The 17752-nt window shown below is 40.0% G+C and overlaps 1 protein-coding gene across 1 annotated transcript in view; it reads right to left on the bottom strand.

Annotated features, from left to right (window-relative positions):
- ARHGAP28 (Rho GTPase activating protein 28) overlaps positions 1–17752 on the bottom strand; it is a 73544-nt gene that overhangs the window by 22981 nt on the left and 32811 nt on the right. Inside the window, exons 3-4 of the mRNA XM_065752387.1 lie at positions 9424–9632; positions 3280–3497 (exon numbers count right to left, since the gene is read on the bottom strand). Of these exons, the coding sequence (XP_065608459.1) occupies positions 3280–3497; positions 9424–9632 (427 nt within the window). The remainder of the gene's footprint in view (positions 1–3279; positions 3498–9423; positions 9633–17752) is intronic.

The following is a 17752-nucleotide window of genomic DNA, read 5'->3' as shown; positions in this document are numbered from 1 at the left end:
TCTGACTGAAAGTGATTTACTAGAAAGCTCTCATTATGTGATACTAAAAATGAGTCCAGTATAATGTACACAGGAATTTCCAGTGGGAAGAGGAAATCAGAACAGCAAGAAAAAAAATGAGATAGTCATTTCTTCAGTAGTTAACCTCATGTAGAAGATGTAAAAATAAATAATTGGAGCAACAAAGCAACCAAGTTCTGTTGCCAGCCCTATAGCTAAGGAAAACAAAAGTGAAAGACAGCCTTACAATTCTAGTCAGGATACAAGTTGCCAGTGCCTTGGTTATATTCATCTTTCCAAGTGATGCCATCATGACTGCATTCTCATGCAAATAGTTCTGGGTTAGTTAGCCATTCTTATTTACTTAGGACATGATTTTCTCATGTATTGCTCAAGTAAAATTCTATGAAAACTCTTAAGGAGTTTCAGTAAATTAAAACATGCAGGGCTAGGACTGTTAACGAGCATGATGCTTAATCTCCTTCCTCCAACAATAAATCAATGATTTTCCATGAGTTTATATGTTGCTGATTTCTTCAGGCTTTGAGCAGAGCTGATAGTGTCTGATGAAAGCAACAGGGAACCAACAATAAAGAAAAAAATCAGGCCACTGTGATTAATAAAACATCCAATTTAAATCCTTGCAGCATGGCCATCAGTGGAGCCTGCTGAGTGGCAGCCTGCCTTAAGTAGAGCAGAGGCACCTCAGCTGGGATGAGGTACTTCCCACAAAGTTCTTTTATAGGGCCAAAGTGCAACAAGTGATGGATTTTGCCCTCAGTATTCATTGAGGACAATGTAGGGAAATGTGGCTTTGTTTCCTTTCACTCCAGCCCCTCTGGGCTGTTGAGGGATTGCACCTGCCATAGACAGAAAAAGCCAGTACAACAAGCAAACATTTTCAGAACAGACAAAAAATAAAAGTAAAGATAAAAATAGGGCAAATCTTTCTTCCTTCCCTGCCCTGGGAAGTCAGCTATTTATATATAGTTTCTATGGTCCTATAAATCTCATCTCAGGTGACCCTAGTGTGCTAATCATCTCTCATCATTAGGCACTGAAAAGAGTAATCTGTCTTGCAGCCCATCCCTCTGAGCTTCTGTAACGCTCAGATTGTTGGAAAGAAGGTGTAAATTCATCCTCCTAAAGGGGAAGATTATAGAGATATCTGACACAATTAGAACTGCTTGGCTATTTACAACATTTACTTCTGCCCCACCTGCTCTTACTTCCTATAAAAAAAACAAAAAAACACAAAACAGGATGGGCAGGCTAAGAACCTCATGCATGGTCTTTATACCTGTATCTCTTCAGCAGCTGTGCTGAACAGACTTGCTCCACATTGTCCTCTGCTGCTCCTGTTTTTTTTGGGGGGGGCTTCTCTAATCCAGGTCACTTTCATAAGCCAGTTCATCATGAAGATTCCCTGACACCTGTAGTACCATGCCCACTCAGCTGAGTGTGAGGACCTGCTTCAGCTGACACTGCCTTGCAGAGTTGCTTAGGATATGGCAACCTCAGCTAATACCCCCTAAAACACTAGTTTGCTGTATTCTGTAAATGCATCCACCCATCCATCCCACAGGAGATGATAATTATGATGGGTTATCTAAATCCCATAATAAGCAGCTGAGGTAGGAGTAATGGTTAATGGAAATATCCAAAGGGTGTCAGGAACCTTGCAGGCTTTTAGAAATACAATCTGCTTTATAGTCCATTGGAGGGTGGTGATGGTGTTTTCTGAAGCTGTGTTTGTATATCTGTGTTCTTAAGCAAGCACCCTGTAGAACTGCATATTTCTGTGGGAAGACAAATTAAAGGTATTAAGTACTTTTTCAGTCTTTTGTTTTTTTCCCCTCCAGGTTCTCACTACATGGAACAAGTGGGAGAACTGAATTTCTGAGGAGGTGAAACAATGAATTAAAGGACAATGAATGGGAAGCTTCTTACTCCTTTAGCAAGTGAAAAATAGCAGAGAAAAATTTGCAGGTCAAAAAGATCAATAGTGGACAAGACACGTTACAATTGTTTGCCTGATTTAAATTCATTAGAAATCCTAGGCTTTGATAACATTATTAAATATTATAAATGCTCTAAGGTCTACCAACACTTGAAGCAGAAGAAATGTGCTAATCTTATAATAGTCATCAGCCTTTTAATGTTCATACAGACACGCTAAGGATTTCTCATGCAAGCATGAGAAGTGGACATGCAAGTCTGTCCACCGGAAACTACTGGGTGCTTCTGGAAATATTTGTTGGATCTCTCTCTCACAGAGAGATGAGGTTCTAAAAATCCCAACTACTTTAAGTAGAGACAAATAAATTAACCCCACTAGGCATTATATTTTTGTAATCTTAGAATAATCATAAAGCTATAATTTTGTTTGTTCCCTTTCCCTTCCACCCCTTTTTTTTTATTCATTCAGGATGTCAGTTCTTTGAGGAAAAGGTAGGACAAAAATAGGAAAGGATAAACCTTTTCAGATAAAAATTTCCAGAGTTTTTCTAATGACAGTCTTTAATTTTAAAGGTGAATTTGTGAGCTTATTCTTGGTCCCCTAATAAGGCATTGTGAGCCACACATCCAAAGTCAAACATGTCACTTCAGGCTGAATTCACATGGATGACTGCATTCACCAAAATAAAAATACAAAGGGATCAGAATTGGTGCTCTTAGAGCCATCCTCAGGAAAAAGTGGATGAAGCCACCAGTGGCAATGCTTGTTTCTGCGGTGATGAAATAAATGAATAGTTAATAGATTTTTGTTGGCTATGTAAGTGAAATGTAACTGCTAGCATACCAGTTGCAATTGTGCTGGCAGGTGTTTAATTGCTTATGCATATTTGAACCCCAGTTGCTTCATTAGAGAAGCTTTACTTCACTGCTGGGACTGCTGAGAAAATAGCAAGCATCCCCAGAAGTTAAAAATTTGAACAACTGCCAAGAGTAACTCATCACGTTCCAAAAATGTAAGGGAGTAAATGTTAGTCTTAGAAGGAGGTTTCAGGAGAAGGGCTGGCAACAGATACAACATTGTACAGGTTAGCTGCAAAACTGCTATTTATTTTATTTCGTTTCTTCTTTTTCTCTCAAAAAGTAGCAAATACAACCTGAAAATCCTAAATCTTGGACTTTTAATGTCCAGGAACATGCATTGGCTGGCTTTATACTGTCAGCAGAAAAGATACTTGTCTGGTAGAAGCATTCATGGGCTACTTGTGAAACACATAAGAAATTAAGCTCAAAAACATTCCTTTAAATTCATTAGGTACTTACAGAAGAGTCATTAGTGCCAAAGATGTCTCGCACATCCCGGACCGTATGCTTATTCTTCTTTCTCAGAGTCTGAGTGTAGGTGTTGTACCTCTTCTGTACAGCAGCAGCTTGTGTTCGGGTCAGAGTGGACAGCAGGGCTTGGCCATCCTCCTCCTCAGCTCCCGAGATCAAGGTAGATAAACCTACATCCTGCAGCCACTCAGCCTCCAGTTCCCCTTCTGTGGAGGAAGAAAGCATAGCATGATCTTAATGGAGTAAGAGAGAAGGGCAGGAAGGAATGGAGGTAGCACAAGGACTGATGTGCTTGCCTTTACCTCCAGAAGGCTCCACTTCCAATCTTTCTTAGGCCAAGACTGTAAGTTAATTCAGTTTTTGTCACTGTAAGGGGTGAAGTTAACAAAATGAATAATATCAAATAGCATTGTTAGCTGATATATTTTATAGATAGTGTAGTTAAAAAGAATATCAGGGTGAAAAAGAGACAATTGATATGAAGAGAAATGCTCATCCATCTCTGAGGATTGAGACTTAACAGGGAAAAACTCCCAAAAAGACAGATCTCCAATAGAATACCATTTCCTAGTGGTAGTCAGCCCTTAAATGAGGTCTTGGAGAGGTGGAGTCAGACTACATCCCTTCTGGTCACACAGGTGAATTGTCTTCACCTGTGCTCCCACAGCTGACTCAGTGCTCACCTCAGGAGATCAATCAGAGGTTCAGGCCATGATTCAACAGTTCCCATACAGTAACTATACTACCAATTCTCAGTTTGGCAACATCTGCACAAGGGAGGCTTAGGAGAAGATCAGAGGAGGTATTTTTAACCTGTACAATACCATATTTGTGCAAAGAAGGCAGCCTGACACAGCAAGTTTGCTAAAGGGTGACTCCTCATTCAAGAGAATAAATCCTCAGTTCCCACTTAGACCATGTTATATCAGGTGGCGCCATGCAGGTAGAAGTTAAATTGGCATTCTAAGCAAGCAAAAATACTGAAGTAGGGTATAGAGTACAACAGTGTGTTTGCACACAACTGACGAGAAGATTAAAGAGGCTTAAAAACCCTCCATCAGCTAGCAGTCAGACACTTTGGAAAACTGACCAATGCAGAAAAGTTTGATGTCTACACAGCCAAGCAGCCATCTGGATAAGATAACTAAGAGCTAGAGCTACACACAGGTAGGTATCCAAGAGGACAGGTAGAGGTACAAGGTGCAGAAATAGCTAAGTTTTAGATATCATCTTGATTTCTGCTAGTTAAAGACTGGCTAACACTCAACTCTCCAGGGGTTCTGGACACCCAGAACAGTGACTAATACCTCCTTTTGCCCTGCTTAGTGCTGACTTCTGAACAGGCTCCACAGTGAGATTATACACAGTGTGAAACAGTGTATTCTTTCTTTTGGTTTCAGTTTACTACTGCTAGGACCTGTTACATTAAATGAATATTCCCTGTCACTGTAGAACAGGGAGATGCTTCCAATCCACCTTCTCTGACTCAGTAGTTTTAAATTTTGTTGTCACTGCCCCTTCATTTGTCTGCTTTCTAAAGAAAACAACTGTGGTCTTTTTAAATCTCTCATCACAGAGGAGATCCTAAGGGCCTTCATTTTTATTCTGCCTGTGACTGATCTTGGTTCAGCAATATGCTACTTGTAACAAGGCAATCAAAGCAATAATTGTACTCCAACTTTGACTGAAGGAAACATATCAGAAATAAACACATCAAAGAGGAAATTGGCTAATTTTCAGACTGTTCTGTAAAGTAAATTGTCCATACAATCCTTGTTCCTCTTGCAGCACTGGTGTTAATGGCATACTTGTCTTCTCACTTTTTCTTTATGGCCTCTTCTTGACACAATTGGGCTGCAGGTAGATGGATAGACACGAGTTTGCATCACTTTGACAGTCTGATACACAAAAAAGAGGATCAGAGGCTTGGTTGGTAGGGGCAAGTGAAAGAGCGTACATGTATACCATCACTGATTTCATGGCTAACTACTTTGTCTCTTCACAAAGCTCTACAAAAATGTTTGCCTCTAAAAAGACACCTCTGTATTAGGGTGGGGTTTGACCAGTCCTGGATGCCATGAAACAGATTGTAGATACAGAAAGGATCATAGTGGAGACAGGATGACAGGCCATTCCGTTCCTCCTCCGTCAGTTTTGATCTTGAGGTCATTCTGCCATTCTCATTCTTCTTTCTAACAAGCCCTCTTTTCATTTCTGTGTGCTGCTGTCCTAGCCACAACCATTCATGTTTCATTTTCTTAATTATATTCATTTTGGCTTTTGTCCTGATGTATTATTTCCAAGAATTTTGTTTTTAATCAAACATGGTTTTTATGATGCAATGAAAAACAGTAAAGTAAACACGTAATTCTGTTCACCAGCCACACTTGTGACTGTTTTCACAGAATCACAGAATCACACAGAACCACAGAATGACCTGGGTTGGAAGGGACCTCAAGTATCATGAATCTCCAACCTCGCTGCCACAGGCAAGGACCACCACCCTCCCCATCTAATACTAGACCAGGTTGCCCAGGGCCCTGTCCAATCTGACCTTGAACACCTCCAGGGACGGGGCATCCACAACCTCTCTGGGCAGCCTGTTCCTGCACCTCACCACTCCCACAGTAATGAACTTCCCCCTGACATCTAACCTAGATCTTCCCTCCTTCAACTTAAAACCATTTCCCCTTGTCCTGCTGTTATCTACCCTTTCAAAGAGTTGAACCCCCTCCTGTTTATAGCCCCCCTTTAGGCACTGAAAGGCTGCAATTATGTCACCCTGCAGCCTTCTTTTCTCCAGCCTGAACAAGCCCAGCTCCCTCAGCCTGTCTCCGTGGGGGAGGTTCCCCAGCCCTCTGATCACCTTTGTGGACAGTCTCCAACAGCTTCCCATTTTTCTTGTACTGGAGGCTCCACACAGTATTCCAGATGGGGCCTCACAAGAGCAGAGTAGAGAGGGACAATCACCTCCCTGTCCCTGCTGGCCACCCCTTCTCAGATGAAACCTATGATACCATTTGCTTTTCAAGCTGCAAGAGCACACTGCTGGCTCATGTTAAGTTTTCCATCCCTCAGGACCCCCTTTTTCTGTTTCAGGCACTCACAAACAATAGGCTAAGACAGAGAAACTCTCAAAAAGTTTATGAAAATAAGTTCAAGTAAGAGCTATATTATTTTTAAAAATATTATTTTTATACTAGTAGCTGCTCATTCAGCAGGGTCTTGACATTGTTGCTGATTCTGCTCCATCAGAAGATTAACAGATAATACAAAAACTTGTACGCATGTCAGAAGAGTAGAATCATAGAATCATAGGGGTTGGAAGGGACCTCAAGAGATCATTGAGTCCAACCCCCCTGCCAAAGCAGGTTCCCTACACCAGGTAGCACAGGTAGGTGTCCAGGCGGGTCTTGAATATCTTCAGAGAAGGAGACTCCACAACCCCCCTGTGCAGCTGTGCCAGTGCTCTGTCACCCTCACCGTAAAGAAGTCCTTGCGCACATTTGTGCGGAACCTCCTGTGCCGCAGTTTCTGTCCATTTCCCCTTGTGCTGTCTCCACACACTTCTGAAAAAGGTCTAGCTTTGCCACTTTTTCCCCTACACCTCAGATATTTATAAACCTGGATCAGGTCCCCTCTCAGTCTTCTTTTCTCAAGGCTAAAGAGACCCAGCTCACTTAGCCTTTCTTCATAGGGGAGATCCTCCAGGCCCTTCACCATCTTTGTGGCCCTGTGCTGGACTCTTTCCAAGAGATCCCTGTCTTTTTTTGTTCTGGGGAGCCCAGAACTGAACACAGTACTCCAGGTGAGGGCTCACCAGGGCAGAGTAGAGGGGGAGGATCACCTCCCTTGACCTGCTGGCCATGCTCTTTTTAATGCATACCAGAATGCCACTGGCCTTCTTGGCCACAAGGGCACACTGCTGGCTCATGGTCAACCAGTCGTCCACCAGGACACCCAGGTCGCTCTCTACAGAGCTCCTCTCCAGCAGCTCATCCCCCAGCCTGTAGTGGTGCATGCAATTATTTTTCCCTAGGTTCAAGACTCTACACTTGCTTATGTTAAATTTCACCCAGTTTAATTACCCTAGTAATTTTCCTTCATTACACATCAAGTGTGGCAAATGTAGAGTTGTGTCTTCATCAATATCACTGATGTCTGGCTACTATAAGCCTTTTGGTTCCTTAAGGATTCTATACGTTTTCCTCCCGAAGAGATCTCCTCTCAAAGAACACAATGATGAATAATTGTTTTGAAATTATTCAATTTTTTAATTGAATAATTGTTTGCACTGGGGACTTCAACATTGATTTTCAGTGTTTTGATCCTTGGCAAGGAGTATTAACCTATTAGTATCTTAATAGAACTCATGGTTATTTTCAAGATTTATAATCCTAGAGTGAATATGTTACTTAAGTTAATAACTAGAAAAAGAACTCCCTGCTTGTGTGTGGGTGTATGTACTATGTAAGTGTTTAAAAGAACAATATAAAAGTAAATGAAGTGTGAAGATGTATTGCATTTTACATTGCGGTCTCATTTTTAATTTGGGACAGAGAGGAAAAAATCAATGCAGTGTAATGAGGTGAAATCAGATGAAGGATAATATGGAACTACTGTACAATTTGCATTGGTGTGAAGATTTAGCTGAGCAGTGATGAGAGCAACAGAAACATATTGAGAACTGGTAAAATAGGCTCCTTCATTTCCTTGTCCTACTAACTTAACTGGCTTGTGCCTTTTCCCTGATGCTGGGCACAAGCTGGGGACACATTGTTCACACTGATAATTGCATGAGGGAAATGCCATGATGTTCACAATCTCATCCAGAACTGGACTCCAGGTGTGGCCCCACCTGTGCTGAGTGGAACAGGAGGGTCACATCTCTTGATCTGCTGGTGATGTTTTTCCTAACATAGCCAAGAGTGATAGCCTTCTTAGTGGCAATAGCACATTTTCCCAATAATATCAAACTGATTGAGGCAGATTGCTTTTCTGAGTCCCTGTAACAGTAACCATAAATTTTAAACATTACACTTCTATCTATCTTTATTTGAGAGCACAGGCAAACAAAAAGAAGTGCAGTTTGGTTTTAAGCTGCCAGACCATGTCCCTTATGGGAAACGTACTTCTGGTAAATGAAACCTGGAACTAGTGAGTGGAAGTCATTCCCCATGAAAACAGCATGTAGTTAGAACTAGATACTTCTCTGTTGGATCTTATCATGGATAGTTACATATTTGATTACTGAATGAAATAGTACCCTTTTCAACTCTTTTCCTGTTAGCAAAATTAGTGATATCCTATTGCATGTAAAGGTAAGAAGAGCACACTTCTCTCATGTTAACAATTGCATGAAGAGAATACACCATTCTTTCAAAATCTAACTTTAGATCAGCTATTCCCAGGCTAGTGGCCTTGATCCACAAAATGGCTTCAACAATCAGTGGGCCTTGACCTCATTTTCAGTTTCTTCCTACATTAACACCTGGTATTTTCTGTTGTTTAATAAAATGCATTTGTAAGTAACTGAGAAAAATTAGAGGACTGCTGTTCCAGATGTTATCAAATCATATATCAAAGCTGCATGATACTCAGATAGAGCAAATTATTAAATGTTATTCCAAACACATTACAAAAAAGGGGAAGGGAAAATGTTAAGGCAACACAGTAAAGAAGTGAAACCTTCAACATAATTCGTACTAGACATCAATGAATTTTAACAAGTAAGGCAGCTGAACAATATTAGTATCTTTATATTCAGACTCATCTCTAATCTCTCCTTGATTCAAGAGAGACTCAGAGAAACAGACAGCTACCAATCTTTTGACAGCACAAATGATATCTAGCTAAAAACTGCTTCAAGATTTTCATAACTTTTGCTTTATATCCTAGCAAAAGCCAGAAAGTGGAAAATTCCAATATATTAACTGAGCTTTTCTGTCCTTTAATGGGTTTTAGTTTAGATTATTAAATGCTGGAGATAAAAGTTTTCTTCTAGCACTTCTCTTTCCTGACTCAATTAATCTGTATTTTAATCTTGCTCATACCAGGGAAAGAGAGAAAAGCTTCACTGAAGAGATCAAGAAATGCTAAGGTGTGGAGAAGAAGTGGTGTTAATGTGCTTACCATCAGCAGGTTTGAACTCCAAGAGTGTTGCTTCTTCGGGCCCGTCTTCACTGCTCTCCTTGATGCTCTCTACTTCACACCAGAAGTCCTCCATGGAGGTGCTGTCCATGGAGGCCTGGGAGTTGGAGCGAGAGAATGCTGGAGGACTTGTTGGCACTGACTCGTTGGAAAGCATCCTGTTAATTCTTCGGCAGCGAGGAAGAGATTTTCTGAAAAGAGACAGCGATGAAAACTAAGAATATCTTACTTTTCTAATGTGCAGACTAGATCTGCAACTAGAGCTTCAAAGGAGACTGCACCAGCAAGGCTGGGAACAAGATGTTGGAGGCAAAGTACAGTTCTGGTGGTCTTTATGATCCCTGTTGCTCATAAAAACCATGACTGGAGATTTGTTTTCATCTAACAATTTATCTCTGTAATGACATTTAATGGTTTACACCCTAGAGGGTAACTCAGAAGATTTCTATTTCTAATACTGCTACTCATCTAATGAGACAATGGAAAAGCATTTTAACTTCTTTGTGCCTCAGCTTTCCTTTCTATCTCTTCTTGTTTTATTTACTCTCTGAAATACTTTCATGAAAAATAATCAGACTTGGGAACACTGAAATATATTACAAACTCATCTTGTCGCCACGAACTGAATATTATAAAGAAAAAGATGAAAAACTGAGATATTTTAGTTCAGAAGAATAATCATTTTTTTTCTGTTTGAACAGTCTGTTTAAAATATTTTTAAAAACAACTTTAAAATGAATAAAATCTTAAAAAATATCTGTCATAGAATTGAAATTATATGTTATAGGCAAAACAGAAGATTTTGATCACTGTTTTTAAAAAAAATGATTCACTAAATATCAAATTTCATGTTACAATTCAATATGAGGATCTCTTCTCTTAAATTAATTTTTGGATTTTTAGTAGACCAACTAACTTGTCCCTTGTCCCTCTGTTCTTGACTTTTCCCATTGTAAATTTGTACAGCTGAAGACAGTATAACTTCCCATTTATGAAATGCCCACTGTATAATTCTTATCTAACTTTGTTCTGTCACGTTATTACAGCTGCAATACTTGTAAACAATTTTTCCAAGCATAATTACAGTAATTACAGTAAAAAGTAACACAAACCACCACGATATTTGCACAAAGGAGTCAAGAGGTAACATAATTATGACTAGAAAGCAAGACTACAGGAATTAATGGAAAATTATGTCATGAGGTCTTCTGGCCTTCACTTATCTGAAATAATTCAAATGCAGTTTCCCTTTCTCTTCCTTTCCTTTATGGCATCATCCTGCCAACAGCCCTTTGTTTAAAACCACAAACAACACTTTTACTCCATTAAAAAATAAAAAAAGAAGCTTCCTTTTTAGTATTTCCCTTCTTTTCCAAGGTCTCATAATGGATGTACAGAGACCTCACTATATATTGAAGCTGACTGGACCTGTGGTCCCAGGGCCTGCTTCCATCACTTGGGTGGGCTTTGACAGTTCCTTTCATGCTATCTCTGAGCCCAAACACAGCAGGGTGTAATGTGGACAATTTGGATGCAAAACCTGCCTATGCTACTAGCCAGCTGCTTTCAGATAGATGACCAAACTTCAGGAGATGAAAATGTACTGTTGCGCTGTGGAGACAAATGTCCTCCAGGAAGAGAGGTGCCACCTTCAGTACTTTTTTTCTTCTCACAAATAGCAAATGACTGTTTTTAAGCACAACACCAAAACTGTTATTAATTAGGATGGGTCCCCGTCATGGAATGTGAGAAGAATTTGTGACACATGCAGTTAAAGCTATTGGATGATCTCCACACAGTCTCCTGCTGGGGAAATGTGAGCTTTTCAGTGTTTGTTCAGCAAGACACAGGTGACTGAAATACCCACCAATAAACCATCACTGCAGTGGGTATAGGGTCTGAGATCTTTTTGTCTGGATTTACCTATCTCTCTTCACTGCTTCAGCAACAGAAAGAAAAAAAAACAACAAAAAACTGTGGGCCTCATTGTTATCACTAGTATTGTGCCAAATATCTTGAAACAGAGATGTTAACTAGGAGAAGACAAACCCCTGAGAAGCAGCCAGGAAAACTCTGCAGTCAGTGGGGAGAGGGCTGGGATGGGGAAGCCGTCCCTGCTAGCCAATTGCTCGCTGCTATGAGAAATTTTGCTCCTTTGTTTGAGAGGTGATAGTGAACACAAATAAGGAAAAAGGCAAAGCTTCCTGGCACTTTCAAGGCCTTGGGGCCCCTTTCCACTCAGTGCTGTGCAAGGAGAGAACCTATGCCAAGGGCTTGTGTCCCTCCCCAGCTTCCTCTGTAGTCTGGAGCTCAGCCTGAGCCCCCCACACTGCTGCTCACTGCATATCAATACCAGTCTTGGCCTAAAGTTTTGTTAAAAAATAAGTCTGCACATCTGCTGTACAGCACAGCCCAGAGGAGCACTCGCAGGAATAACACTCTCGCTGTGCTGGAGTCAAAGGCATGCTGGGATGAGCAGAGAGTTTTTCGCTTTTTTTCACTTTGCTGCCTCCCATCACTTAGTCATGATCAGGGAATTTAAACACTTCCTGCCCTCCCTGTGTGAGTCTTGACCATGACCCTTGTGCTCTTTGGGCACCACACCAGAGTGATCCCTGGGCTTTGACTCCATCAGCACTTCTAACAGCTAACTCAAACCAAGGCTTTTCATTTCACCATATTAGGAAGAAAGAGGCTTGGTGGGCTGTTTCTTTTTTCCTCACAGTGAGTTTTGTAATATTACCATACCAAAAAGTTAAATGCAAAACAGATCACGTAACATGGCAACAACTGCTGTGACAACCAGCTTTACCAAATACGTCAGAGGTTACTGGGTAATTAACATACATTTACAACAATATTGAAAGTATGGAGCTTATTTAAAAAATCAACTGAACAGAGTCTCCCGAGAATCTCATATCTGAAACTTGTTATCTCAGCTCCAATTAAATCTCACTGTATAAAATTCCTGTAACAAGAAAGATTAGGCAGAGATGCTTTATCCTTATTGGTAAACAACTGAAGACTGCTTCCAAGTGGTCTGTTACAAATCTTCTTCAATTATTCTCAGTCTCATGTGCTGGAAAAAGTTTGCTGGCTGCTATTTTGACCCATATACCTGGAGCTTCTGACCTGGAGGAAGTGGTCTTGTTTTTTGTGATAATGGCAGTTGTCTCCACTTCCTCCACTCAAAGCCATTGAAAATAGTTTCAGGAAAAAGGAAAGAATTCCTACCGAGGAAGAAAAGCATATTCCTCACTGCTTTTAATTCATTCTTGGAGGACACAATGAGTACTGACTCAGCATGCCTGTCTCAGAAATAGCTCAACGAGTCCAGGTTGCCTGCCACTTGGGAACTCTGGTAGTAGGAAACTTATGTTCCTAGTATCTTTCCCATCCTTGAAACTTTCTGGTTTGTTTGCCCTTTTCCTAGGTGTCTATAGAGAAGTTTACAAGGATATATATATTTTTTCTACTAAGCCAAGTCTGTTCTTTCAGAAAATTTAAACAGTAATCTTGCTAGAGAAGGACCAATCACAAAGCTCATGCTCCATTTCCTTTGTCTTCTCACACACATAGGCAGTGGTGAGCTAATCTGAAAGGCAGACTGAAAATGAATGCAGGAGGGGTCCCAGATCCTGGCTTCCTAGGTGGAAAACACTGGTAGAAAAAGATGAAATACCAAACAAAAATTACAGTGACTCCACTGAGGGAGCTGAAACTGTTTTCAGGATGCAATTACAAACAAAACAAAAACCCATGCAGACACAAACCAAAATACTTGAAAATGAAAGAAAACAAAAGAAAGGAAAAGTGTACTACAATGGCCAATGTTATCAAAGAACCCTTCTGTTGCTGGTTATCAGTCACACAAGAAAGGGTTGAAGTGTGCCAGTAAGGAGAAACATGATGGTATCACGTAGAGAGCATTTTTGCAAAGAAGCGGGATATTTCCATGGGACACATGGAGACTGATTCGACTGCATGTGACTCTAGTTTGCAATTTTGTTCTATTTGTAATGCTGATAAAATGCAATAGCAAAGCAGGCTCACCAAACCTATGATTTATGTTGTGTATGTCGAGCAGTAGAGAGCTGCTGGAGGCTCTCAGCACACACTGATTTCAGGATAGCCATAGTAAATCCAATAAGCACTTCTTATCCTATCTCCAAAGCAGAGGTTAGTCACACTGCATGAAGAACTGGTTCAGTGACACCTAATGATTGCTCATGGGCTGACTAATGAGAAAGCTAGGCTTGTGTTTTCAGTTTAATTAAGTAATGGGTGGTAAAGAATCCATAAAACAGACAGGGAGCAATAAAGCCACCTTGTAGCTAAAAACAGCATTTAATCCTTGTTTACACAGAGACAGGACATCTTATTCTTGTGGATCATTATGTTTGATTTAATTCAGTGAGTCCTGAATTAAGTTAATCACAATTAGTCACATTTACAGGAAAGGGGGAGATGCAGGAAACAAATTATCCTGGCCATTTGAGCACCAAAAGCCACCTTTTCATGTTACAATCATTCTATCAGTGTACTCGCTCATTCCAGTGAAGTCAGTAGTGCCTGATTAACACAATAGCAGCAGAGTTGTTGTTGTCTGTCCCCAATCTTTCTTACCATAACTATTCATCAACTTCTGACAAAATACACAATTACACTCTTTCTGCTTAATTCTTCTTGGATGTAAAAAGAGAGATAGTACTTTGCATTGCCAGGGAAACATTTCTTCCTCTTAGCTAATAACTATATTTTTGTCCATTTTGAATTTTTAGGAAGCAGTCAGGTACCAACATTTCCTTTTTCTTTTTTCCTTAAACATGTAAAAGCTCCAGACAGAGTCCAGCAAGTGGAAATAATACCTCTGTGCGCAGTTCACAGCTTGTTTTTAGCCAGCACTCTTCCCCCAAATCTCGTCTTCTGCTTCCTTCCTGGTGACCCAGTATGTCTGCTTGCTTCCTTCTCTCTGTGCTCAGTGGCTTCTAATCAGAGAGGGGTGTATCTCATGCAACATCCCCCAGCTCCATCTTCTTACTTCTGTTTCTGACTATCTTGCAGGTGTTAGAAAAAAATGTAGGCAGTTTCATCTTTCTTTCTCCGACATCTAGCATTGAACCTACCACTCTCATTAAGTTGACTGAGGCGACACAACCTCTCTTGCAACAGAGTATTTGAGTGAGATACAAAAGGCAACTTAATTTCAGCATTTATTTATTGATTGATTTTCATTCTGTTGCCTAGCAGATATTAATCTCGTTGTTACAAAACTGGGTTTGAAAATAACCTAAGCTATTACTTTATGGTATCAGCTACATTCAGTACTTTGTATGCCTTTGTATTCCACAAAACATGCTACAAGTGATACTTCTGAAAATGTTTAATTTTATTTCCAAAGTTTCTTTTTATCTCTGAAAACTTTTTTTTCTTTGGACCATAAAGACTTATTTAACAAGCCTTAGGATTCAAAGATTTAACAGAGAAAAACTTGCTAGATTTAGAGAACCTGCAAGACTCAAAAGAGTTTCATTTATTTATTCATAATTCATCTTCTGTTCATCAAAGTAGTAGCTGCAGTCAGGACATTCAACTGTGAAGCTTGAGTGTCAGTGTTACCTGCAGCATCTAAAAAATGCATTTCACCTTGTCTCCTTCAGCTCTGTGATGCAATGTTTTCGTCAATGACACAGAAGACCCCCCATCTACAACAAGGACCACATTGTGACTGCCCCGTGGCTGAGCATGGAGATTGCAGAATAATCTCTCTGTTTGTGCATGTCAGTGTGGGGGCTCTCACAATCAGACCCTTTGAGCAAGTGGAGAGCAAGGAATATGCTCTCTAGGTATTGCCTGCTGGCAACGATGACCTCTGCGGACATGACCCAGACCTCCCCTTCATGCTGGCAATCACAAAACTTCAGTGCTGCACTGATACAAAAGAGACAGTGCACTACATGGCTTCAATGCATCTATCAAAATCTGAAAGGGACTCTATTTTGCCTTCATTGTCCTAACAAAGCTGTTCCCAAAGGGCAACTGGGATTCCCAAATGATTACCGCTAACAAGAGTATGTTGTTAATCCCCCCTCCAACCCCCCCTTTTTTTTTCCAAGTAAATTGGAAGAGAATTCTTTTCTCATAGATTAAGAGACAGCAGGATATGCTGGTTTTGAATTCTTAAGACTTAAAGATGAGCAATCATGGCAGCATATGGTAGATTTAAGTCACAATTACTATGGGCAGAATAAAAAACATTTAGGCATGACAGTAGTAGGTAAAAGTTATGTCTGTGAGTAGCCATATCTGAAATGTATTTTGTTATTAGAGGTGACAGATGTTCCATCCTGTTGGTGCTTGCTTAAATCCAAGTAATTTTGTACCAGAGGAAACACCATTCTTCCAGGAAATGTTTGATCTATTGTGCACGTACAGTATAAGTGCTTTGTGCCTGAGCACTGAACCCAGGGAATCTGATAGTTCACTGTACATACACCCTATGCTGATCAAGCTCTTCAGGGCCATTGGGCTCATTGCTTGTGCACTGTACTGTTTATCAACTCATGCTGAGTAGATGTCAGAAAAATTCTAGCTGTCTGGCAGTCATCCAGAGATTCTGCTGGATAGCTGAGCACCCCAAAATCCAAAGTAAATCCTTCAGATTCCACCCAGATGTAATTTTATATCAGAATATATGATGGCCCTGAACATACTACCGTAAGGTTACTGGTACTTGGCATGAGTTACTTGGTTAAGACATACAGTAAGCATGATGCAGACATGTTTCATTCTGTAGTCAGGTGCAAGCAGCTACCTAGGGTGTTCGTCCAAGTAGCAAGCAAAAATGAAACAGAGCCATAAGAATGGAAAGGAAATTTGGTAGCACAATTGCATTGTATCCTATCTAAATTCTGGGACTGCACGAGTGCTGGTTGATGCACTGATTAGGTTGCTCCTGAGAGTCACCTGTAGCAGTGAGAGAACTCTCAGAAAAGGCTCTGGAAAATCTGTGTTTCTCTTTTGCATTTGTTCTGGCAGTGGTAAGAAAGGTAAGAGATAAGAAACAGCTCTGTACGTACTTCCAAGGAACAGCATCACCTCAAACTCACTGGGGTGCAGCAGGGCATGCATGTGTGGGCAACTATGAATAATAAGGTGGCTAGGAGGTGTCAGGTAGTGAGCAGATTGGTCCAGAATCTTCTCTCACAATAAAATCTATAAGCTTTTGTCAACAACTCACACTTAGCCAGAGTCATTATTTACAAAACAACAAGGTAGAATTAAGAATAAGGGAAATGCACATGTTTGCAAGCTTGTTCAACAAGCAAAGAAGCAAACCAAGTAAAATCCATAGGGAAGGTAAACAGGACAGTGTTGCAAGATTTTTGGGTCTGGTTCCAAAAACTAGATTTTTTACAGAGAAGAAAATATGGTATCATCAGGAATGAAGTAAGCACTGAAAAAATAAGGGGTCAAACTTGCTACGGCTCTCAGTATACCTTCTAATTTTGCTTGCACTTATGTAGTAATAGTGGAAGAATATCTAATTATTTTAATTCAGAGCCCTCTATATAAGTTCTCCCTTCAACTAACATGATTGCTGTCATTAATGAGCTCATATTGTTTATAGAACTTTGTCTCTCTGAAGCACTTCAAGAGACATACAGAGTCATTTTGGCTGAATTAAGGAAGCATCATAAAGAACTGGACCATATTATCTCCAGGAAGTCTTCTAATGCAGTTACATATATCACATGTGTAAGCTCTTTAAGCCCCTGACATAAGCAAAGAAAGGGGGCATATACTTCCTAAGAGTGAACATGTAAACTAAATGGGAGCATGAAGTCATGCAATATACTTTGAAGTTTCCTTTGTGCTTAGTTCTAAGTGAACTCCAGATGTTACTGTCTCCTGTCCTATCATCAATACACACTTTTAAGAAAACATTTTTTTTGAAGGCTTCAGGACAAAAGAAAACAAGCAGTACTTATTTTCCTAAGACAATATTTTCCTTAAATATGTTTTAATGTATACAGGAGGCAATGACTAAACTACAAAATATGAATGTTGACTCTCTGATGAATTCATTTTTATTTTAGTCATAAATTTTAACAGTTACTCTGCAATCCACAGAAAACTATTTTGAACATGATGCTTAAAAGTATTCTCAGCACTGGACTGAAATAATGTTGAAATATACAAATATACATTAATATTTTAAAGCTAAGCAACACATTGAATATTTATTTTATTGGAAAAAAAATAAAAATCTTATGAGGGGAAGTTACTGTTAAATGTTTTTACAGAGAGG

The sequence above is a fragment of the Cyrtonyx montezumae genome, unplaced genomic scaffold (genome assembly GCF_038088225.1).
Source record: "Cyrtonyx montezumae isolate F1298 unplaced genomic scaffold, pur_monq_1.0 scaffold_8, whole genome shotgun sequence".
NCBI classification, from domain to species: Eukaryota; Metazoa; Chordata; class Aves; order Galliformes; family Odontophoridae; genus Cyrtonyx; species Cyrtonyx montezumae.
The sequence above is the reverse complement of the archived record's forward strand: the minus strand, read 5'-3'. Positions and strand labels throughout refer to the sequence as shown.